Source organism: Crocodylus porosus, unplaced genomic scaffold, assembly GCF_001723895.1.
Source record: "Crocodylus porosus isolate Cpor-Errol unplaced genomic scaffold, CroPor_comp1, whole genome shotgun sequence".
NCBI lineage: Eukaryota > Metazoa > Chordata > Crocodylia > Crocodylidae > Crocodylus > Crocodylus porosus.
In genome coordinates this window covers 34,862,022-34,886,765 of record NW_017728911.1, presented here as the reverse complement: position 1 = coordinate 34,886,765, position 24,744 = coordinate 34,862,022, and the positions used below count along the sequence as shown (strand labels likewise).

The 24,744-nt window shown below is 41.7% G+C and overlaps 1 protein-coding gene across 4 annotated transcripts in view; it reads right to left on the bottom strand.

Moving 5' to 3' along the window:
• Window positions 1–748: 748 nt before the first annotated feature.
• The window catches only part of MEF2A (myocyte enhancer factor 2A), a 147,226-nt gene continuing 123,230 nt past the window's right edge, over window positions 749–24,744 (bottom strand). For 2 of the 4 annotated variants that reach the window (XM_019533793.1, XM_019533794.1), the window contains exons 7-10: window positions 20,792–20,982; window positions 14,704–14,830; window positions 5,784–5,910; window positions 749–4,972 (exon numbers count right to left, since the gene is read on the bottom strand). In XM_019533793.1, coding sequence (XP_019389338.1) covers window positions 4,633–4,972; window positions 5,784–5,910; window positions 14,704–14,830; window positions 20,792–20,982 — 785 coding nt within the window. In that variant the 3' untranslated portion in view covers window positions 749–4,632. Of the gene's footprint in view, window positions 4,973–5,783; window positions 5,911–14,703; window positions 14,831–19,090; window positions 19,115–20,791; window positions 20,983–24,744 lie in introns of all 4 variants that reach the window. The other 2 variants (XM_019533791.1, XM_019533792.1) reach the window with 2 other exon arrangements.

Sequence of the window (24,744 nt, the reverse complement as noted above, 5' to 3'; positions counted from 1 at the left end):
GGGTGTAGGAGGAATGGGCCAGGAGGCTGGAGCTGCCAGGGAGAAGCCTGGAGCATTTGGAGGCCCTCTCCTAGAAAGCAGGGGCACCAGAAGGGGAATCAGGGTGGAAGGCTAGATGGTGAGGTATTATCCAAGGCGATTTGTACGCCAACTGTAGACGTGATCTAGGGGTAGCCCAGAGCAGAGCAAGGCCGCTGCTTGCGAGACCTGGGAGGCAGCAGCAGCCACCAAGCCTTTTCCAAGCAGCACTTGAGGCGTGTGTGCCCAACGGCTGCTTCTGCCTCGTTGGTTCGGAGTTCCAGCGCTCTGCAGAAGTGACTTTTACTCGCAGCTTCCCAAGTGCATCAGCCATCTTTCAGCTACGCCAGCATCCTCGAGCCACCCTGCGCACACCACTCTGCTCCACGAGTGCAATGGAAAGAGCTTTGCAGGTGGAACTGAAGCTCTCTCACCATTACAAATGATTATTTAAATTCGTGAGAATTCATTTACCCAGGCTTGGCTTGGCATGTGTCCAATCGTAGCAGTAGTCGTATGCTCCAAGTGTTCGTACACGCAGTTAGCGATGCATTCCTAACTTGGGACGCAGGAAGAAAGAGCAATGTCCTTTTCTACACATCAGCTATCAAACTAGTTTCATCAGAAGGGATTTCTGAGTCTATTTGTGGGGGCGCCAGAGTCAAGCTGCAAGGACTGCCACTAGGGAGGAAGAGACGTGGACTGCGAAAACATTATGCAGAGTCCGGAGTACACAGTAAAAGCCAGTATCTTTACTTTAGTGAATGCAGGATACAAATATTTTACAACAACCTCTAGCATTTTCTTAACCATTCGATAAAAAGTTCACTAGAATATTTATTGTATAATGAAGAAAAAACAACACATTCAGGGAAAAAAATTGAGATTAACTTATTTTTTTCTTAAAAGATTCATCTCAAGGATGGCAACAAAGTCCAGCTTGTGCCGCCAAACGGCTTATTGTCGTTAAACCGTGAACAGCTTCTCGTGTGAACTGTTGACTACAAACATTTACCAAATACATAAATCTCTTTTAAAAAAGCCATTTTAAATATAGCAAAGCAGTGTTCTCTTGCACAGCAAAGTGAGGAAAGTTTCTACCAAGAAGTAAAGGTTTACATTTGCAAGTCTTTCTTTCACATTCTAAATTTAACTTCTTCCCACGATCAACTGCTAGGAGTTATTATGTTCCTTATTTACTATATATTTCTTGTGCGCGCAATAACTTAGAAAAGTTTTTCATACATTAGTGTCCTTTACAGCAAAAGGAAATGCTAAAGCATTTTTCTCTGACAAACCTGATTGTTTTTTTTCTTAAATGCTACTCGTTAGACCTCAAAGCCCGAGCAGTGATTTGTCATCTTAGCTGATAAAACTCTCTCAAATCAAATCAATTTGCATCCAACAAGGTCATATTAGATTTGATATATCTGCAACTTTGATCCATGTGTCTTATGCTCATTGGATAAAAAAATCCTGTATTTGTTTTCAATTGCTGAAATGTTCTCCTGTGCTATGTCTTTTTCTTTTCTACAAAACAATTTTACATCTCCTAAAAAAGTAATGTTTCAAAGTTACACTATTAGTGTTATTAAAAATCAGAGTTCCCCTTTTATTATTGTCATGGTGTGAGGTTCTTCCGCAGACATATGGGATGTTTGCACAAAGCCTTATCTAATGGAGTCCTTTCCAGGATTATATGGGCTACAGGTTAACAGTCTGATCCGCAGGTCCTAAGAATCGAACAAATTGAAATTAGTCAGTTGGCGTGACTGAAATACAAACTCCAAACCTTATGGAACATTGTTTTAGAAAACATAATGGCGCTGTTTATAAACCTGCATAGAAATAAAGACTATCGAGATACAGTCAGCAAAGCCATCTCGTAAGGCACACAAGAAAATAGACAGTAAATGTGAATGCAGAACTCCCACTCCAATGTACAGCAAAGTTCATATATGTGCATAAATAATGAAAAAAAAATCACATAGCTTTTCAAAGCATTAAAGGTCCTGAGAAGTGGTAAGTGAACTGAATTACTTTGGAAATTGTTGCCAGGTGAAAAGCATGATGGTTTCTTTTGTAGGCTTGTTTGAGCCAATAACCGTTCCCTTGATTTAATTTACTAAATATGTTAATTTGAAAGGGGAACTCAATTTTGCCCCAACCATTTGCTTTAATTTTCTACCCCTGGAAGTAACAGTGACAACACCATCGGTGTCTTAGAAGCCATCTGTGGTACGTTTCTACTTTGATTATTCATTACACAAGCACGAGAGAGGAATGGTTTCTCATATGGATTTCCTTCCCACATGTTTCTTCTGGGTTAAAGTGGCTACTGAATGAATTGACCAGAAAATTCCCTTTTTAAGAAGAAAGGTATTAAATATCCACGGAAAACATTCTTTAATAAATATCAGGGAATTTCAATTCGGGGAGTTGTGTGCAACACGACCGCCTCTTCATTTCCCCCCATCATTAAAGCTGCGAGCAGTAATGTTTGTATTTCTTCAAAATCCACATTTTAATTTGGTGCCTAGGGAAGAGGGATATTTTGCATGCACAAAAAGCAGCAAGCAACAGCACAGGCCCGAAGGCATCCATTAGCTCTTTAATCGAAAACGTGAGTTAAGCACACTCACTAAAGAGAAGTCAGTTGTGTCACGTTTTTAGCCCCTTCGAGATGTTTTCTGTACAGACAGTTTTAGCTTCTTTTTTGTTTTGACAGTATCAATCTGCAGGCAGCCTAATAACAACAAGAGAGATGACAGTACGGTTAATGTCCCTGTAGTGTTGCTCAGGCAAGTGTCCCACTGTGGCAAAAAGTTACTTGCAGGGTACTTCAGATGGGCTTTAGATACTAAACAATTACACGACACGCTGGGCCTCTGGATTCATCGATCCCTTTCTTGAACACAGGAAGGAGAGAAGAGAGGATTTATTTCCAAAGAGAAGAGAGGATTTATTTCCAAAGAACTATTTTGTTCCCAAACCACTTACCACTTAACAAAACCTTCTGTGCTCATCTGATGTGTGCGATTTCCCTAACATGAGTAATTAGGTCAAGTTTTTCCACTGTGTTTTTTCTCTCAGAAGAGGCAGTTTTAAAATAATGCCTTAAAATGTGTTGTAACAGATTTTTAATATTTATGCATGATGAACTTAACACCGGATTTTTTTTTTTTGCCACTTTGCTATTTATATACATATATATAAAATGTATAATGAAGCTTAACCATACAGCACAGAGATTACAATTGAACGGCACACATTCACCACCAGTGAGGGGGACAACCCCTTTATACACCCTCTGAAAAATCTGGATAATAATATTAATAATAATTAAAATCCAAAGAAAGTACAGTATATTTAACAAAATAGTAAATATTAAACAGTGAATACTCTACTTAATAAGGACCTCGCCTTTTTCAAGTTGGCGTCAATCCACAAAAATATACTTTTTAATCTGGTGAACGTACAATACATAGGTACTTACACCAAAGGTGATAATATATTTAAGATGCTATATACACAAAGAGTTTGGCTCAAATTTTAATTTACATATAGAATAATAAGTGTTCATGGCTTATTTTTCCCCCAAGGTTCCGCCTGCAAGTTTTTCTTTTCCTCTTCTGAAAGCAAAAACTAGAAAGTCAAAATAACAAGATAAAACTATACTCTACAAAAAAGCTACAACATACAGCTTTGGCTTATATAAATAATTCATAGCAGAATGTGTTCAAAAGTACTGTATATAACTTTTATATATAGTCTTCAATTCATAAGGGTATTGTTTTCTTTAATATAAAATATACATGAGCTAAAATCCGTTTCTATATTTTTCAAAGGTAGGAACGTAAAGAAACTTTTCAAACATATTCCAATTATAACTTAATATATTACTTTTATTTTGTTAATGCTCTATTTTCTAGGCTAATATTTTCTGAATATTTCATGCGACCTCTTTGTGTCTCTCTCTCTTTCACTTCTATTCATTAAAAATCACTTTTTGACCCAATACATTTTTTTTTTTGCACGTGCAAAACAGGTTTTTATAGCATCAGCCCTTCTCCATGCACCCTCTGCAATAGAGACCCATGCCGGGTTGGGTAATATAAAGGTCATTTTTATGTACAGTATTGCTTTCTTTTTCCTGCTTTTCTACTGCTCTGCTGCTACAAAGCATTGTTTCTTAACTACAAATAACCATACGGCTTTAATAAAACACATAGGGACATTACTACAGGCGAGCCCTCTTGGTTTCTGCAATCTAGTGTGGTAGGATTATATATGGGTACAATGTTTCTTTGCAAAACAGGTTATATTATTAAAACAACAAGTCCAGGTAAGTGCCAGACTAGCCCAATGCCTACAGGATTATTTTGTTATATTTTTACCATGGGACATCTGCAGCTATACAAGGAGTTCGTAGTAAGTGCCTGATGATTCTGTGTATGCTACACACACTCGCACATATATATGCATGTGACGATATATATATGCACGTATGTATATACATATAAACATACTTATTTCATGTCCTTATTTATAAATTTAGATATGTCAGGACAGTTCATTATGATAACACAAAAGAGGAGTGACCACACCGAGTGCTTATGTCACCCAGGTGTCCATTCTCATTCGTTTCACTGAAGGGCTCTCTCTATCTTCTGAATTTGGCGGCCTTCCCAGCCCAACAGGCGAATGGAAATCATTTCTTGGGTCTTCCCGATCACTGCCATCGTAAGAGCTGCTGGAGCTACTGAGACTGTCAACAGGGGAGCGACCCATTTCCTGCCGTGATTGCTGCTGCTGTTGCTGCTGCTGCTGCTGCTGCGGGAACCCAGATGGAGTCATGCGGTCCCGGGGAGGTGAAATCGGTTCGGACTTGATGTTGATATTTTGGTTGGTGTTAATGGACAGGTTTGAACCCTGAGATAGCTGGCCTCCGGCACTGGGAGAATTTAAACAAAGAAGAAAACAATTCATACATGAATTTAATTTTTGTGGAGTCGTGAGGTTTTGTAGCCCATACTCTCACAACGGATGCATACTTAACACAGAAGTAAATACAGTTCACACCAAATGCTACAAAAGACAGATAAAAGTTGAAAAATGTATCCCAACATCCTGAACTAACTGGGAGGATGTGTGAAGCAAACTCTCTTCTTTATCCTAACTATGAAGTTGATCCAATAAAAAGATACCTGCTTCTTATGTAATTCCTGGACTATCATGGCTACAGCATCACTCTACAACCATGATAAACTTTGTTCTGTGTGCCCGAGACTAAGCAGAACTGATGAGACTGAGGTAACTTTAGCAGTGTGAAGTAGATAATGCTTTAGTTACACTCATCCTGTTGGTGCTGGACCCTTTTGTATCCAACTCTACAGTTCTATATTTTAATTGTGTTTAAAGGAATCAAGACAAACAAATGCTTAACTCCCCAAATGTCTTTAAAGCTTTCAAGTTCTTAGTAAGATGCGTCTAGAGTGACTGTTGCTTGCCAAGCATTAGTACTTAGAACGAATTACGTGCAAGACAGACAAATTGGAAGATAACATCCCTGTCTTAAAAAATAATAGTACTGCAACCAAATGTGCTGACTGAGAACTTGGGAAGAATGCCCGTACGTGGACACGGATGGAGAGACTGAAATGGCGAGATATTGAATGAGGCCAAGCTCAGGGTCATTCAGTTGTAAACCAAGTGGCTGAAGTTCCCAGTTGAGCAGTGCAAGTTAACATCATGCATCTACTTACACCAGAGAGCTGAGGGCTGCCTGCCCTAGATGGTGTTGCTGCCAGGCAGATACCTGTCCTAAAGACAGCATTCCTGGGGAGTTAAATCCCTGCAGGGCAGACAGGTCTGCGCTAGTCAACGAGTAATCTGGAAAAAGAAGAAACACAGCTTATATTGCATTCGAGTTACAGAATCAACGTTCTGGCATCCAGCCCCCACAAACAGTCAGGTCCTGCGACAGGACCCCAAAGTGCACACTGATATTTGCCTGGAGTCCCACTGACTTCTTGAGGGTCTGCTCACATGCACTCCCTCTCTGGTCCTTGGCTTCAGAATACGAGCCTTTGCCAATTAGTGCGCCATTTACACTAACACGTATAATACGACACGCACCTCACCTGGCAGGTCTTACCCCAAAAGCATGTGAAAGTAAATGACATTTTATCATTTACATTTTTGTATTTTTCTCCAAGAGCTTCAGAATGAAACAAGAAAATGACCATGGAAATGATTACTATAATGTATGTGGCCTGACGGAGAAAACCTAATACTGGACAAGGATTATAAGTCAGATTCCTACCATTCAGTCCTTTGTGGTCTTCACTGAATAGCAAGTTAAGGACTGGGAGGAGAGAGGGAGGGGGTGCACTGGCTGTCCCAGGTTTTTCCGTGGTGATGACTGCCAACTGGCTGCCTACAGAAGTCTGCAGACTGCTCCTGCTCCAATCTATGATGGCACTGAAGCGTGTAGGGATGCTTGTAACTGGCTTCCTGGCCCAATCCTCTCACCTGCATCAAAGAGCTCTTGGCCCCCCCAAAATAATGAGGTCCTATAACTATAGCTATTCTATAAAACCAATGAACATCATCTTTGGGAAAGAGCCACTCACCCACAGTGATTATGTAAAGGCTTTTTTTCTTTTCTTTTTTCCATTCATCTATGCAAACCCCAAACACTCAGCTCCTAGGAGTGAGACATTAGAATACTAGGCTAAAATGCTAAAAAGCAGACAGCTATCACTGAAGGGCTAAAAAAGCTGAAATTCCCCTTTTTACCACACTTTAGTCTTATTCTTACTCATTTTGTGTACACGAGATTACTTAGATCCCATAAACTAAAGTCGCATTCTTATTTTAAGACATTTTTTCAAGCATTTGGAGATAGTTTTCTATGACAGCAGAGGAACACAGTTCAGTTCTCATCAACAATTCAATGACTGGGTGTTACTTTTGGCCAGGATATAATGCTTAGATAGTTCTCGCTGCTCATTCACACACAGGGAGTTATTTTCAGTTCGTCATTATCACTTATGTTTTTCTTTCAGGGTTTAAAAGAAAGCTGCAAACACTTTCCTGCCTTAATCACTTTGCAGTACAGCTTCCTTAATAAAATTTCTGGCCTCTTGAGAATGAGACAAAATGCTAGGGAGACAAAACTTATTTTGCACTGCCAGCAGAGATAAACCAAAAATTTAACTTAAACAGGCTCTTTCTGAATCCTCACAAGTGAAATTTATACAGTGACATCTGCCTAAAAGACAGGAAGTTGCTATTTAAGATTCAGTTTTTCTTGAGATATTTTCCATCACTATACAAGCCGAGCGAGACAGATTTGGAGCTCCCCTGTAATAATTTATGAGCACTATATGCCTGATCGTTGTAAATGTGTTTAAAAGTATGCATCTAACAAGTCAATTCAATAAGGGTCTGTGTGCATGCAAGAAGGGCAATAACCCAGATAATAACTTCTCACCAAACACCAGGGACTAAGACATGCTGCCCTCCTTGACCCCAACTGCATCACAAACCAGTTTAACCAGGCTCAAAAATTCAGGGGTACAGCAGGATTTGGGGCTGGATTTTCATTAAGAGGGAAGGTAAGGGCTAACTCAGGATGAATGTCTGGACCCATCAGAGTCTACATAAAGGGTGCGGCTAGACTGGAGGTAAGAGATGTACGCAGGCCTTTTCATTGCTTAAAAACTCATTTTTATGCTTTATTGGTATTATTAAGGCTAAGCAGCAGCTTGTTTTAAGGGGTTGGGGGCGAGAGTGAGGGTTTGCAGCACCTAAATAGAGGATCCAAACCCTGTCACATCTGTTCAGGTAACTATAGCTTATTTACAGGTTGCCAAAGCCAAGGGTCTGTCTGAAATGAAGAGAGCTAGGCGATTCCACCCCCGGGAGATAAACACGCAAGGCTTTGCACCTGTACTGGGTATAGTCAGAAGGGTGCAGAGGTACACCTAACTCATAACGGGTCTGACTAGCTCAGTTAAATAAAGAACCTTTCCCCTCCACATGCAACAGCTGGATCACACCTTGTATGCGACTTGGAGATGCCAGTCACACCGCTGCTGCATAGTTTGTTGCTTTTATACAAGCCTAAGGAGCAACAACAGAAAGCCCAAAGGTGGGCATTTACAAATGACAACACATTTGGTGAGACTTAGAAGCAATACTTCCTGATGGTAAATACTCCCCTGCTAAATTCTAGAGACAAGTTGCATCTGATTTATAGCTAGATGTGATTAGTATCCAGCTAGTGGTGAAAGAGTGCGTTCGTCCTTGCAGGGATATATCCTGTACCCCTCACTGAGGGATCAAATTGCCATTTGCATTTGGATCAAGGAAAAGAAGATTTTATGTTACTTCTGCAGATCCTATGTAAGCTAAAACAAGGTGAACATTCAAATAGGTAATAGCTAGCGTCCTTGCCCCTAACACTGTTGGAATAAGACAGTGCTCTGTGAAACGAGAAGTATTTCATGTTACAGCTTTGACAAATCTCATATTCTGAGGTTGAGTAAAAATCTGCTCCTGCTGCACAAGTTTTAACTGAATGAGGCAGGACATACCTACAAGATAATACTCTCTCTCTCTCAAAAAAAAAAAAAAGGCAATGAGAGAAAATAAAAAAGCAATTGTTCTTTTATAGGCAGGTTCATCACAAATACCACTAAGCCATGAAGTTGGGGGTTAAAACTGAAGATGCTGAGACATAAAGTATTGTGCAGTGCACAAACTTTGAAAAGCACTGTGAGATTTGGCTCTTTGGGCACACAACTTTTCCAAAAAAAGATGGTCTTAAATCCATCATGTCTACAAAAGGCAAAAAAGATGAAGATAACAGCCACCTTCAGAACTCAGAAAGTTTTCTGTGGATGGTATATTATATTGAGCCAATTGTACAAGTTGGAAGGGATACAAACAGGTAGTTGGATATGAAGTATCCTCAGGTCTCAAAAGGACATTAAAATGTCTTTGGAGATCTTTAACACTTCTTTCCCATTAGGCTTCCTCTTTACTCCCAGACATCACCAAAGGCCAAGAAGTCCAAACCAACACAATCACTGGGAGTCGGGAAAAGTTTGTGCCAATATATGGGCATTGATAAAACCCAAGTATTTTCTTCTAAAACAGTTAATACTGACACTATTTCTTTATTGATTTGCATTTCTATGCTGAAAGTAATACAACTGGTGTGACACTTGTAAAACGATGCAGATCAGGGCTGTCCAGGTTCGTGAGAAAAGGTGGATAGCTCCAGGCACATTCAAGTATCTTGCTTTCTTTGCTTGATTTCCCTGCCAGGGCCACCTCTCTTCCAGTTGCACTGTCACCACTGCACCATGTGCTACTTCCCCCATGCAGCAGACAATTCCCACTGCACTTCACTGGCACTTCCAGGTTGCCCCATGCCTCATGGGTACAGGTTCCCTAAGCCCTATGGGCCAAGCTGGGCCACGCTGCCTCGAGAGCCAGAGGCAGGCAGCAGAAGTTGGAGGAAGGAGAGAAAACCTGGAGACTCTAGCAGAAGCGACAGCAGAAGAGCGATGAGGGGAGGGCTGCCAGAACTGGGAGCCCCGAGGCCACAGGTTAGCTCCTGGGGGGCTGCATGCAGGCTGAACAACGGGCCAGAAACTTTAAGAGTCCCAGTGCCGGACAGCAGGAGACTCAAACACGTGGTATGCCCTATATCTTTTCAGCAGCTGTCTAAAGGTTTTGGGGGAGATTCCAGGCACAGTAACCAACCAAGAAGAAATCAAGCAAGAAATACTTGGATGTGATGGGAGCAGTGGGTGGGCAATGAATCTTTTCTCATGATATTAAGCTGTAGCCTTTTGAAGGGAGCATTTCTATGTAGTCTGAACAGTAGGGCCTTGGCTTTTAAAGTCTCAGAAGCTCGGCCCTTCCGTACTACTCAAACTTATTCCTCCACCTGGAGTATAGTTAATATAGCCTTAAAAAGAAAATTGCCCAATGAAATCTACTCAGACTGTGATTCACTTTCACCTTGGACCTCACACAGCCAGGAAGACAGCTAGGTTCAAAAGGAAGTGGCTGATGTGGTAGCTGAACAAATTGACCAGCTGTTTATCCACATCTCTCTCATTAATTGCTGTTTTTCATCCAAGTGACACTGAACAGCCCCTCATTAGCATCACAATCTTTCTGCACAGATAAAACTGTCAATTTCTGGAGAATAGTTCATGAGCTGATAAATCCAGGGCCGTTTTGCAAGGCTGAAGAGAATTCCTTCTTTTTAAACCGCTTCATTCTTTTCATCCATTGAATTCAACCTGCGGTCAGCAAGACATATTTGCACTTGATAATCCTCAAAGAAACTAGATCTCTAACAAGCTGTGACTGGAATAAAGGTAAATGTTTGAGATGGGTGTGCTATTCTGCACCATGAACCCCCACGGGATTTCTTGGCGTGAGACTCTGCGATGAATGCTCACAGGAAAATAAACTATTATATTAATGGATGGTAAAATATTCTGCTTCAGGTGTATGGTGAGTGATGATGATAGGTCTGGAAAAAATCTGTTCCCTCCCCCACATACAGTGCTGTACAGTTAGAAAGGTGCACTGTGATTGCAGCCCATTTTTCCTGAATAATCAGTCCTCTCCTACCGCAGAAGACAGCGTACCTGGTATGACGCAATATGGCTCAGAGAGAGAATGCTTCTAAAAAGGAATGAAAGCTTTACCAGAGAAACATGTGAATCCTCTGAAGTTCAGGTAGTTTGGTAGCAACTAACAGAAAAGGCCAACGGTAGAATTTTTGTCCTGGCGAGACTGTTTGTTCAGTTCAAGGGTGGCTTGTCTCTAACTGATCCTCTGAGGAACTGAGAGCATGTTGCTGCACGTGAATTTTGCGTGAGGACATCATCTCAAGCTAAAAGTTTAAGGGCAACGGGTCAGATCCAGCAAACAGACTTGGGCATCTCTAGCTAGACTTGGATAGAATTGATATGCCCAAATCCAAAACTGCTCCTGAAAACTCCTACTTAGCTGCCACCTCACCTGATGGTTGCTTATGGAGCACAGCCACCAGTTTCTGACCCAGGTACCTCAGCACCTGAGTTCTTACCCTCTTACATTTATGGGCAGTCAGGATCTGGTCTCCCTCAAGAGGTTCAATCCAGCACAGCGTCTCAGAACACAGGTAACACGTACCGGCAGAAGTGAGCTCACCACAAAATGCAGAAATGGCTGTGCTCTTTTAACCCATAGGAAATGGAGGTTGTGCCAGGGATGCCAATACTTTTGTACGCAAAGCAGATGTTTAAGGCTTTTGTATAACAGCCTGGTGCAGCGGTCAGCAACAAACAGCCTACTGAACCACTGAATCTAGCCTGTGAAGCTGTAAGACTTTGCCTGTGCGCATGCCAGCACTGGGGCTAAGCAGCAAGGATCTGCACCAGGGTGGGGAGCTGGAGGCTGTGCCTGTGCCACTGCCTTTTCTCTTCCATGCTCCAATCTCCTTTCCCCCCTCCCCCTGCTCCCCAGCTGCAGCGTGAGCACAGCTTCCAGCCAGAGCTGGAAAAACAACACACGCTCTCTCTAGCACAGTAGCACCAGCATTCATGGCTCTGGTTTCTGGTTCATTGGATAAAACGTATATACTGGCCTTAGAGCAAGAACAAAGCAGTCTAGCACAGGACTGAATGCAATGGGAAGTTCAGGAAGAGAAGGAGACTAGCGTGGTGCTCTTCCTAATGAAGGAGGAAGATCATAGTCAACCCTTCCACCCCTGGATGAGAAGCCTTACAAAATTCAGGAGCACCTGCTCTCCTCCTCACTAATACGCCTCTTCAGCAACTGAGTTACACTAAGGTCTATCACTGCAAGGAAAAGGGAAAGCGGGTTTGTAAATTATGAATACCGATGGGCTCTTAGACACTCATCAGAGGGGCACCAGCTCAGCAACTGTCGATGCTGACTTGGTGCAGAGTCACTGGATGCGTTCAAGTTGGCAGGCCCAGATGAACTTCATCCGAGAGTACTGAAGCAACTGGCCAGTGTCACAGCAGAACCGCTGGCACGGCTGTTTGAGCACTAGTGGCGCTCGGGTCAGGTCCCAGAGGACTGGAAAAGGGCCAATGTGCTCTCTATTTTCAAGACGGGGAGGAAGGAGGGTCCGAGTAATTATAGGCCAGTCAGTCTCACCTCCATCCTTGGAAAGGTCTTTGAAAAGATTATGAAGGATCATATCTGTGGGAGACCAGTGGGAAAAATAAAGCAGCAGGGAAACCAGCATGGATTCGTAGCAGGTAGATCATACTTGACCAATCTGGTTTCGTTTTATGACAGGGTCACAAAATGCTTAGACGCAAGAGTAGAGATGGATGTCGTTTTCTTAGATTTTATCAAGGCCTCTGATACAGAATCTCATCCCATTCTCATAAATGAATTAAGAGGCTGTGATACAGATGTCTACATGGTCCGGTGGGTGTCAAATTGGCTTAGCGGTCACATCCAGAGAGTGGTAGTAGATGGGTCGGTATTGACCTGGAGGGATGTGGGTAGTGGGGTCCCGCAGGGTTTGGTCCTTGGACCTGTGCTCTTCAATATCTTCATCAGTGACTTGGATGTGAGTGTGAAGTGTACTCTGTCCATGTTTGTGGATGATACTAAAGTGTGGGGTGAAGTGCACACTCCGGAGGGTAGGGAACTATTGCAGGCAGGCCTGGACAGGTTAGAAAAATGGGCAGTACACAATAGGATGCAGTACAATGAGGATGAGTGCAGAGTGCTGCACCTAGGGCGCAAAAATATCCAGCACACCTACTGGCTGGGACGTGACTGTCTCAGCAGCACAGAAGCGGAAAGGGATCTTGGAATCATAGTGGACTCCAAGATGAACATGAGTCGTCAGTGTGACGAAATCATCAGCAAAGCTAACCACACTTTATCATGCATGAGCAGATGCATGACAAATCCAAGGAGGTGATACCTCCCCTCTACGCAGCATTGGTCAGACTGCACTTGGAGGACTGCATCCAGTTTTGGGTGCTGCACTTCAAGAAGGATGCTGATAGACTCGAGAGGGTCCAGAGGAGGCCACTCCCATGGTTAGGGGCTTACAGGACAGGCCCTATGAGGAGAGAGACTGAGGGACCTGGATCTTTTCAGCCTCCACAAGAGAAGGCTGAGAGATGATCTTGTGGCCACCTACAAATTCGTTAGTGGGGTGCAGCAAGGGATCGGAGAGGCTCTGTTCACCAGGGTGCCTCCCGGGGTAACAGGGAACAATGGTCACAAACTAACAGACAGCAGATTAAGTCTAGATATCAGGAAAAATTTCTTCACGGTACGGGTTGCCAAAATTTGGATGGGCTCCCAAGGGAGGTGGTGCTCTCCCCTACCCTGGGGGTCTTCAAAGGAAGGCTGGATAGACATCTGGCTGGGGTCATCTGACCCCAGCGCTCTTTCCTGCTGAGGCAGGGGGTCGGACTCGATGATCTGTTGAGGTCCCTTCCGACCCCTGCATCTATGAATCTATACAAGACCTTAGTGAGATAATGGTTCAGAACTAACACTGCTGAAAACCATGTTCCATATACAAGTGTTTACAAGTTTCTGAATTAGACATTAATTCAAACTTCGGTGCTATGCACTGGATAAAAATCACTTAAAGCCCCCAAGATTGTATTGCCTCCTTTTATTTTAAATAAATCATAGAATCGTAGAAACACAGAAATTCCTGCTCTGGGCAGGAATCTTGCTGAGATCAAAAGATCCCGGCAAGGTGTTTCTATCCAGTCTCCTCTTGAAGACTTCCAACGCTGGGTACCGCAACACCTCCTTGGGAAGTCTAGTCCAGATTCTGGTCACCCTTACCGTAATGTCCTTCCTTGCATCCAACCTGAAACTATCCTCTAACAGTTTATGGCCACTGCTCCTTGTCCTTCTCTGGCCGAAAAACATTTGAAGACCTCATGAACTCTGGTGGGTGCTTCTCTTTTTAAACTATTTTAACTCTCTGGGGACTTTTCCACACTGGGAAAAGACCCACAAGAGGATTCTGGCCCCTTTGCACTCTCTGAGGAAAGTGGATTCAAACAAGAAGCATGCTCTAAAGTGTCTCTTGACTCCAGAAATAATAGTTCATCCCTGATACAGTTTCATAGTAGCTAGGGTCAGGAGGGACCTGAACAGATCATCTAGCCTGACCCCCTGCCACAGGCAGGAATGAATGTTAACCTCCTCTTGAATTTGCCCAAGGTAGGGGCGAGGACCACTCCCCTGGGAAGTTGGTTCCAGATTTTGGCCCCCCTAACTGTAAAAAAAAAAAAAAAAGCTTCTGATCTCTAATCTAAACCTATTCCCCAACAGCTTATTACCATTGTTCCTCATACACAACACTTCCTGACTTTTGTTGTGTTCGGTCATGTAACGTAGACATACTAAAGTACCAAAAAGCTTCCATTAAAATCCCTGCTATGTCCCAGTATCAATAACTTCGCACAAACTAAAAGCTGATTTTCCAGTTACAAGAAAGAGTTGTCATATAAGCCAAATATTCAAATAAGGTGAAGAGCTGCAAACATGCAAACCTTCTGGAACTGGGACTCATAATATTATGGTAATAAAACTGTAGGATTATGCGCCTTACAGGTTAGCTAAATTAAATAGGAAATAACCTACCAGTGTTGTAGGCAGTAGGCATGGCTGAATATACCAGTCCCTGTGGAGGCAAGCTGGGAGTTGTCACAGACACCACAGGGGTAGCAAGAGGCTGTGTAGACTGAGAACTGCTTATCCTTTGGGTATTCTGCAAATGATTAAAAACAAAAGAACATGTCTTGTGGATATCAATTACAACAAGGAAAAAATGTGGTCGTGTAAACATGACAACCAATTAAAACAAGTTTTTTTAGCCTTATATTTTGGGTCAAAAACAGAATCACTCTTTTTGTGACTGCGGATTTACTTCTATGAACTTAAAAGGCCAAACAAATTTTATTTTAGGCTAATTTAAATGAGAAATAATTTGTGCATTAGAGCAAATGATTTTCTTGCTGTGCAAGCAGTTTTCATTCATGTTAATCTGAGTTGTAATTGGATTAAGAGAGAAAAAACCCACACTCTTTAAGGAGAGAGCATAGAATTTTTCAGAAGTGCCTCAATGACTTGGGAGCTGATATCCCATTTTCAAAGGCAGCACAGGCACTCCTGAGACTAAGTCCTGTTAGGAAGGCAGAAAGACTTCAATGTCCAATTCCTAAAAGTGACTTTGGTAAACATTTTGGAAATTTTAGCCTGAGAGATCCCTTAAATCTATACCATTGGCAATGGTAGAGTATCCATGGTTGTGGGAACCAAAGAAGTACTCTTTATATTGCACATAGATTAAAAAATATAAACAGACTAATTGGGCCTTTTGATATGAGAAGCCATCAGATGTGAAAAAAAATTAATGCAGCCAGTTGTGGGTGGGTAACTCATATTGATTTCATAATAATAGTTTACAGGCCACAGTCCTAAACTAAACATTTGTGACAACCCCTTCATTTGAATTAGGCAGTTAAAACAATCCATTTGTCATTCTGATGATCTGCTCCAGAAAATATTACTTTAGCAGCGTGGTGGACACTGTCAGAAAACAAAGCCATTCTACCCCATGCATGCAATATTCTAGCAAAGAAACTTTAAATCTTTTTTTTTCCAAATCCCCAAGTCAACACAGATTAGATGCATCAGACTGTGACAACAACATGCCATGCTAATTTTTATTTTCCAAGAAAATAACAGCCCCAACTTTTCCTACGGAATTTTAACACCACCCTCTCTGCCTTCATTTTAGAAGGAACATTCAATATTAGCCAAGGTAATTTGTAGCTTATTTTAAACTAGTTTTAAAAGCTACACTCCAAGTCTCTGAAACTGTATTTATTTGCTCCTTGAAGAGCAGCTTTGCAACTTCTCAGGTGAGGCACTTGCCAGCAACTAAAGCACCACCACCCCATTTATTTTTTTCTGAATGTGGATGGATATAAGGACATTTCATTATTATCCCTATTACTTCGTTTCCCCCTGCCTGTTCCTGAGAAAGCACAAGATACCAAAATACACAATTTCTTTTCTCATAAGAATGGACCCCAGAGACAGAGCAGAGGCATGGCATACTGCCATCTCTACACATTTACAAAAACCAAAACTAACACTGCTGAATCAATGGCTATCAGCTTTGCATTTCTAGTTTAGCCTCATAATTTAAAAGGGTAGAAAACATGTTATAGCTACCACCTGTAAATGGACTATGATCTTCTATTAGTCACTCTTAGCTACTTTAAGTATAGAACTATATCTTAAAATAACCATACCTTTAAACTGTAAGGGAGATATTATAGTTTAGGGCTTGGTATTAATCCTGCAGATTTTAGGGCATCTGATAATAACCACATGTTTCAGTGTGATGTTACAGAGTTACAGAAATTGAAGATGGCAGTACTAGATGCAATTATATCATCAGAGATTAGAGACTGGATATTCCAGTGCATAAAATTGCCAAAATAGGTTTTTTTCCTGCTCAGTAAGGAGCAAACTTGTCAACTCTTTCAAAAGTCTTTATTCATCAAGAAACAATAGGAATGAATTGGTTTAAATAAACTTACGTCATGTGTGAAGAATACTGACTACAGTGCAAGATTGGTCTTTCCTGCAGGAGTGCCCATTTTTGTTGAATGCTACAGAAAACATGCCTTAACTGCAGTTTATTTCATAGAATCATAGAAAATGAGAGTTGGAAGGGACTGCAGGAGGTCCCATCTAGCCCACTCCTCCCGCTCAAAGCAGGGCCAGCCCCAACTAGATCATCCCAGCTGGGGCTTTGTCAAGCCCAGCCTTAAAAACCTGGCTTGACAAATTATTTGGATGTCAGTGTTCAATGAAGAAATACTGTACCACAGTTTCAGGGTGGAATTTTCCAAAGCACCAATGTGAGCAAGAATAAGTCGAACTGATTTTCAATGGAATTTGTGCGCCTTAGTTTCTTAAATGCTTTTGAAAAATCTTACCATCTATTAGAGCAAAACTGGGTTAAGCTGTTATGCTATTAGAGCAGGTGTGTGTGTGTGTGTGCGTGCGCGCGCGCAGGAAATTGACCTTTTTCCAAAGGTTTCTTGGATGGCAGCCTATAAAGTTGGGATTACTTCATAATGGAAAAGTTAGAGAAGCCTAGTGGGAAACAATCCAGACCCAGAAATTTCCCCATGAGGATTCTTTTGAGTGGCTAATCGAGGCCGTTTTCAGAGGTGATTTATTCCTGGGCACTTTATCGGCATTACTGAATTTCTAATACGAGGTTCCTGAGAATTTTTTACTGTTGGTCTGAGACAGTTATATGTTCCAAGGTTTGTATAGATTCATAACACATTTCAGACTTATTTTTTAATGGGGACAACTTGACAGTGATAATGGATAAAGTATATGCCTTTTATTTCATTCTATAAGCAAAGGTATTTATCCTCACTCCATTAGATATAGTTATTTGCTCAGTTTCAGTCATCTAGACAGAAATGATATGGCTGTACATTTCAGAACGCATAATAATTCATAAAGCATAGAATTCAAGGGTGTTTTACATCATTTGCTAGTTTAACTGGCTTAGTTTGAGGATGATTTCACCTTCTGATGGTCTGCTCAAGATTCTATGGGAAAGCTCCATTTTAACAACCACTAGAGGGCAAAGTCTTCATACATTATTCATTTATCAACAGGCTGCATCTCAATTCCAAGCAGTTTTACAAAGCAGAAGCACAGTAATTCTAACAAAGAATTAGCTAACTCGCTAAAGAAAACGAATATGTCTATGATTAAAACGTGTGATTTTAACAGTCTTTGATCAAGACTTTCCAATCACTGAGATGTACATATTAATGACCTGGTTAAATATTTTGTATTGAATTATATCCTTTATTTCTTTACACTGCAAGACAGCCATTCTTCTATCAAGGTGAGAATATGCAGCATGACAACTGCAGCTAATCATTGTCAGTCAGCATGATATTAAACTTCCTATAAACCTACAATTTTTGAGTAACTTCAACTATTAACATTCAAAGTAAATCTCCCTTATTCTTTTAATAGTTCACTCTCAACATTTATGGAAAAAAATCTAGTTCAGGTACCATCCAACAGCATGCATTCAAAATACTTCACTACAATGTCATGCTTTCATGCAATCAGAGCCTTATATTAGCAACAGGTCCATGTGCAAAATAAATCAAAGCATAGTAATACTGGGAATTTTAAGTTCATCTTCTCAAAATTGTGCTCTAATGCAGCACCTTCTGCAGTGATTGCTGTGCTGCAATGGCTAAAACATTTGCAAACTGCTTTGAAAAATAAGCTAGATCTCTTATCGGCCAAAAGTTATTTCAGCCTTTTATTTATTTTCCAGAGGAAATGTCAGCTGGTACAACTTTTTCTGAAAGCAACCATTTCCTCTCAAGAACAGGACATCTTTCCAGTGGAAAAAGGTAAAGTAATTAGATTGCAATTCTATATTCCTTTTGGTAAACATGGAGCACCCCTGTGGTTTGATTGTCTCCTGCAGCATGAAATAATTCTGAACTCTGAAAAGGTGACCTCATCAGCAATGACATAATCTGCATGAAAGGAGGAGAAGTAATGCAGGGTTTGTGTTACAATCTGAGGAACTTTGGGAGTGAAGTCATTTTCTAAAAATATCTCAATAATTTTGGGGACTATATAAGGTATTTTGCATTTTAAAAGAATACCACAAGTACCGTGTGTGCATGGACAGTTACTGAGGAAGGCTCTGTGTTCCAATGTTCCCTCCAAGAAAAACAAGAAAAAGTGTTTCAGACGTATATAAATTTACAAACGGAGGACGTTAGACTTTGGCTGCCTTCGCATGTTGCGATTTTTATGGCTTTTCAGTTTTGATCAAGCAAATATCTGTTTGTCTGGGACAAAGGGAACATTGGTATAATTTAGATTAAGTATTAAAACTTAAGCTTTCTGCATCTCGCTCTTCCTCTCTTGTCAGACAGGAACCCAAACTCACCAACTCCATTTCATCCTCCTCCGACTGTACACAGCAAACAAGAGGGATAACACAGTTACTTAGAATAGTATTGCTTTCAAAATTGAAAGAAAAAGTCATGCTTTTGCCTCAGGACTTCTTTGTTGGTTTATATCTTTTGAATTTACCATATGCTTATGTAATATTATTATATGCTTTATTATATATACTTTGGGTCAATTAATAAAATAAGCTAGCACAGACACACTGTGCCAAAGTTGTATTCAGCTGCAGGAGGCTGGTTATAGGGAGCTAGCTGAACATTAGCACAGGCAAAACTAATATGAACAAGGGCACAACTACATGAAGACATCAGATATGGACTTTGAAATACACTGGTTTCTATTGTGGTTGTACATATAATCACATGAATGTCCACCCCATAAACAAACAGTGCACAAATCACTATGCTTTCAAGCATCTTTTCTCCTTAGATGTCTTCCCTCTCCACCGAAAAAAAATCAAACAAAAAATGACAATTATATACCACCCAATTTAAGGAGAGAGCATAACATAAGTAAATTACACTGTATGCTACTTTACTGGAAACTATTTCCTCCTAGACCCATATTTCGAAAGAATTTAGAGCTCTATTAGGCATAAGTCAATGTGCCTCTATGAACGTGCTCTATATTTGTGCATTTTCAAAAAACCCTAAAATGTTTTTAATGAAGGTGTTACTTAGAACTGCTTTAATTAGTTCTTTGGCTACTTGCATTGAGTTTGTGTGATTTAATGTTACACCAACAGCAAATGTAAAATATCTGTGGAATCTTAAAAATAAGTAAATATTGTACAAAGAATGTGCCTACTGTTTACATCCTACTCTCCTTTTGGCTACTTCCACATAAGGAAGGTAAATAAACTGAAAATGTGTCCGTCAAATGTTTACAGGCTTGCACATAAAAGGGAGGAACTAAGAGCATTGAGTTTAGCCACACAAGTTCAACGGGAAGCCGAGTACGACTTCCCAACAGAGCTCTACCAGCCTCAGCTCTGACCTGCAACACCCTCCGCTAATTCCTGAGATTGGCAGCCTTCTGTTCAGCCTACATGCTAAACTGCTAGTAGTTTTATCAGGACCACAAGATGACTTAAATGAAGCAACCATTTGTTTTTTTGTTGTTGTCATTCGAAATGCAAGCTCCAATATGGGAGGGGACAGATTACTGTACAAACACGTTGCACCCAACTACGGTTCCTCCCAGTTGGTCTTTTTTTTTTTTTTTTTTGGTTTGAGCTACGTTTCAACCCACAGAAACAACCACCCAAGAGGACTAGAAAAATTTAATTTGGGCCCCTCAGTGCAGTGTGCTATATCGAGATTTGTCCTTGATGACGACACAAAGAGCTCCCAATAAAAAACAAACCCACTAAACCCAAGAGAATGAGTGGGCTCCAGAAAACCAGAAATAAAGCAGTCAGGCAAAAAAAACAAACCAAACTCCCCAACTTGATCAGCTCACAATTCTACACTTATTTATCCAATAAGACATTATAAAGGCATTTTTTTCCTCAAGTGTTTGCTAGGTGGCAATTTGCAGTTGTCTCTCCAATTACTGGAGTGCTTAATACAGCATTCCCATTGTATGTGTGCTACGTGGTGTTTGGGTTTGTGTGAATGAACAGATTTTTATCCCCTCTGAACCCCGTGTATGCTATTGAATGAACTGTCCAACTTACCAATGGAGGCATCATGCCCTTGCTGGAGGGTGGGATGACAACCCGTAGGTCTGGTTTGCGATTGTTCATTCCAAGGTTACCTCCCCCAGGTGGAGGTGGAGACTTTGTAGGCATAACTTTGCCTAAACCATTCCCCCCACCAGTGGTTCCTAGAAGGCCTGGTGAAGCTCGAGAGTTCACAAAACCGTTTCCTGAAGGAGGAAATACAAAAGAAATACAGAAGGACAAACAAGGTAAATATTCAGTGCAGATGGACAAACCTCGTGTTACTTTTAAACAACACTTTGGGTAACAAACATATTTGCAAGAGCACAAACTATAGGGATCTTCTACAGTGTAAAACAGGAAAAAAAAAAAAAGCAGCGTGTCTTTCACCAAAAGATCAGTATGTAGAGCTGGTGTCACCTCGGGGTATGTTGTGGCAGCTTAAATGCTGAGGAGTGCATACTGTCAGGAAAGTGTTCTAATACCATCTGTTCTTTAATTTATCCTTTGAAGTTCCTCCAGGCTGCTGTGGCAACAAAACATGTCTAACAAATGGTCCTTCACACAACCCTACCCCACCCACACGCCTTGCATGTAGAACATGAATTACAGTGTTTTGTTGCCTGTAAGAATAAAAACTCAGGCTACTAGACATTTTTAAAGAACACTTTGCATAAACATGCAGGTATACCTTACCCTAGAACAAGGCACTGCCAATATTTCTATGAACACAGCCTTTACCGATCTCCTTTTTACTAATTTGCTCTTCATTTTTGAAAGCGTATCATTTTAGCAGAGAACATTTTCTGATCAATATTGTTTGAACCTCAAAAAAAGCAGGCAAAACATGGAGAAACTTGAAATCTATTTACTTGATATTCACCTTCACTGAGAACTAATACTAGTCTGTTACAGTCTCATTTACAGTAAAGTCTACTTGCATCAATTTCTTTTATTATAATTCTTTTTTTGGAGAAAGACAAAAAAAAGGATTATTCTTCCCTTACCTCCACACATTTCCAAATTATCAGCGGCCTGCAGGTTTCAGGTCTTAAAGAATTGTCACAGGCTGCTTGCAGATGTTAAAAACCCCCCAAAACCTGTGCTTTACCGGAAGCAGCAGTGCACCACTTTGACCAGGCTCCACAGCACCTGTATTGATCGGGCACTTCAGCGGGGCTTTTTGGCACTTTTATCTAATAGCTGATTCAACCAAAAAGCCCCACTACAGCATCTATAAAGCCCCCGATCTATAAAGGCACTGGGCGAGCTGGGTCCAACTAACACACTGCCTCTTCTGGGCATGCACGGGGCTTGGAGAGGGAGTGCGCCAGGTTTAAAGTAAAGCACCATCTTTAGGTTTTTGTTGGGGGTTTTTTTTTGTGTGTCTGGTTTTTTTTTTAATGTCTCAAGCAGCCGAAGAGATCAGAAAAACATGGAACACCAACAGCACCAGTGTCTCTAATTATTTTCCTATAACATTCCTCAACAAATCGGCTGGGTATCCATCATGTTATCTAGAATATATTTTTCAGACAACATTAAATCCCAACAGATTTTACAGCAATGGCCCCCAGAATACAAGTACTTTATTCAGCTGTATATGAAACTATATATGCAAGTTGAAAATAAGAGAATTTTACAGCCAGGAGGGGTGAATATTTCAGTTCCTGCCGCAGAAGCAGCATATGTATAAATAAATATAATTCATAATATGATTATGTTTATACTAGCATTCCTCTTCTGAAAGTGGTCATTATAGTCGTAATTCAGTGGAAGGTCTATTACCCCAAAGTTTACTGTGTGTGAAATTTTCTTTTTAATAGCCTGTAGTGCCTTACTGGCATGAATATTGCACTATTATAGTAAACTGAATAGGCCCTTGTGCCCAATTCCCTTTTATTCTAGTGAGTACATGTTAATTTAAAATGCTTTTAAAAAAAAAGGAAGTTGTCAGTTTAACATTCCATTCTTTTAAGCAGAAACTTCTAATGCCTATCACAGCTGATCAAAAATGAAGAACAATAAAGCATTTTAATACAATAGCATACCACTCAACTATAAGTTACTGACACTGCTACATTATACAATAAATGCATGCAGAGTACATGTCTGTAAGTCAGCAATTTGATTTAACAGTGAAAAAACATACAGGCTCAATACAGGAATAATAATCAAGTAACTAAATCCTTAAATCCACACATCTTAACAAGATAGCTTATTGATAATCTTTAAAAAAAATTTTAAAAGCCTTGTGATGCTCAAATTATTTCTAGATATTTAAAAGAAATGCGGTATGCCTGGAATATGGAAATCTCAGTACATAAACCACAAATATCCAGGCACAAACAGGGCTGGGCAGCAAAACCTCAAGACTAACTGAGCATCACAAACTTTGGCTATGCCTTCAGGGCGGATTTCCTACCATGCTAGAAGGCTACGACTGGAAATAAAGAACCTTTCACGTTCTTCACTCATCCCAAACGTACATGAGTGCAGAGTAGTGAGAATGAAACCCTTTCCTGAAATGCTTGCGTGAGGCATGCAACTCTTATTAAGGTGGTCCTCTGCCATCTTTCCGCAAAGACTGTGGAAGACGGAGAGAGAAGGGAGAAAGCGCATCACTGCTAAGCCAAAGAATCAGCCACTTCTAAGCTTCTTCCGCAAGTACCCCATAGTTTAGAGGCTGGCAATCTACAGTCTGTGGGCTAGATCTGGCCTGCAGTCATGGAGCTTTGGCAGCATTTGGTGGCTACAGAAGGCACCTTGTGTGGGCACATCCCCTGGGCCATGGTGGAGACAAGCAGTAGCAGCAGGATCCTAGTGCCCATCTTCCCATCTCTGACCTGGAGTGGGACATTCTGGTCTTCATAAGCAGCAACTTCCCTTCTGCCTGACTTCAGACTAACACGGCTGACTGGTAGAGCTGTGTGAAGCTTTGGTAGCTGATTCGATTCAGGGGAAACTCGGCCTGATTCAGGGACCGAATCTCTGAATTGGAATCGAATCAGGAGACCAAGTAAAAGCCCCGAATCAATTATAAGAATCCAAATTGATTTGGAAAAAGATTCGGAAGAGATTCAGCGATTCGGCCATAGACTAAACAGGCAGCTGACAGCTACCTCCAGCTGGTAAGTCAGCTGGGGGTGGGGGAGGGCAAAGGGAAGGGAGGGATTGGGGCTGGGACAAGCTGCCCAGCTGGGCCAGGGGCACGGGATGCAGGTACAGCAGCGCTGGGAGCGGGGGCTCTGCTCTGCTCTGCTGCAGCCCTGGGGCGAACCACACCTGCACTGCACCACACCCCCATGCCAGCTGGGCAAGGGGCAGCAGAGCATAGCCTCCACAGCTCTCCCCACTGGAGCAGAGGCAGACACAGCTGGAAGAGCCATGGGAGAAGCCCCTCATGGCTGCCCTGGCCAGCCGCATCCCCTGCCTGGCCCAGCCTCTCAGGACTTTAAAAAAACAAAAAAACGCCCAGCACTCACCGACTGCAGGAGTGGCGATAAGAGCCCCCCCTGTACAATGCGAGGCAGTGGGAGGCAGCTGGTGGGCAAAAATAACCCATGGGCCAGATCTTGCCCACCAACTGACTGAATCTGGCTTATAGGAGGGCACCTGCCAACTGACTGTCTAACCTGCAGCTACACCCATGATACTCCACATGGGGCCATGTCTCGCCCACTTCCACCTGGAGCAGTCCATGCTGTCCTCCTGCCTGCGCCTACCCATGGCCCTGGCACTGGCCCCAGCCACCGTGTCCAACTTCCCAGCAGGGCTCCTCCTGGTGTGGGTGCCCTGGCACTGCTCAGATCCCCCCCACCTATAGCAGCTGCTGCTCTTCCTCCTCCTGCCTCTGCTGCACTGCTCTGGGCAGCAGGTACGATTTCATAGATTTCATAGACATTAGGGCTGGAAGGGACCTCGGGAGATCATCGAGTCCAGCCCCCTGCCCAAAGGGCAGGAAGTCA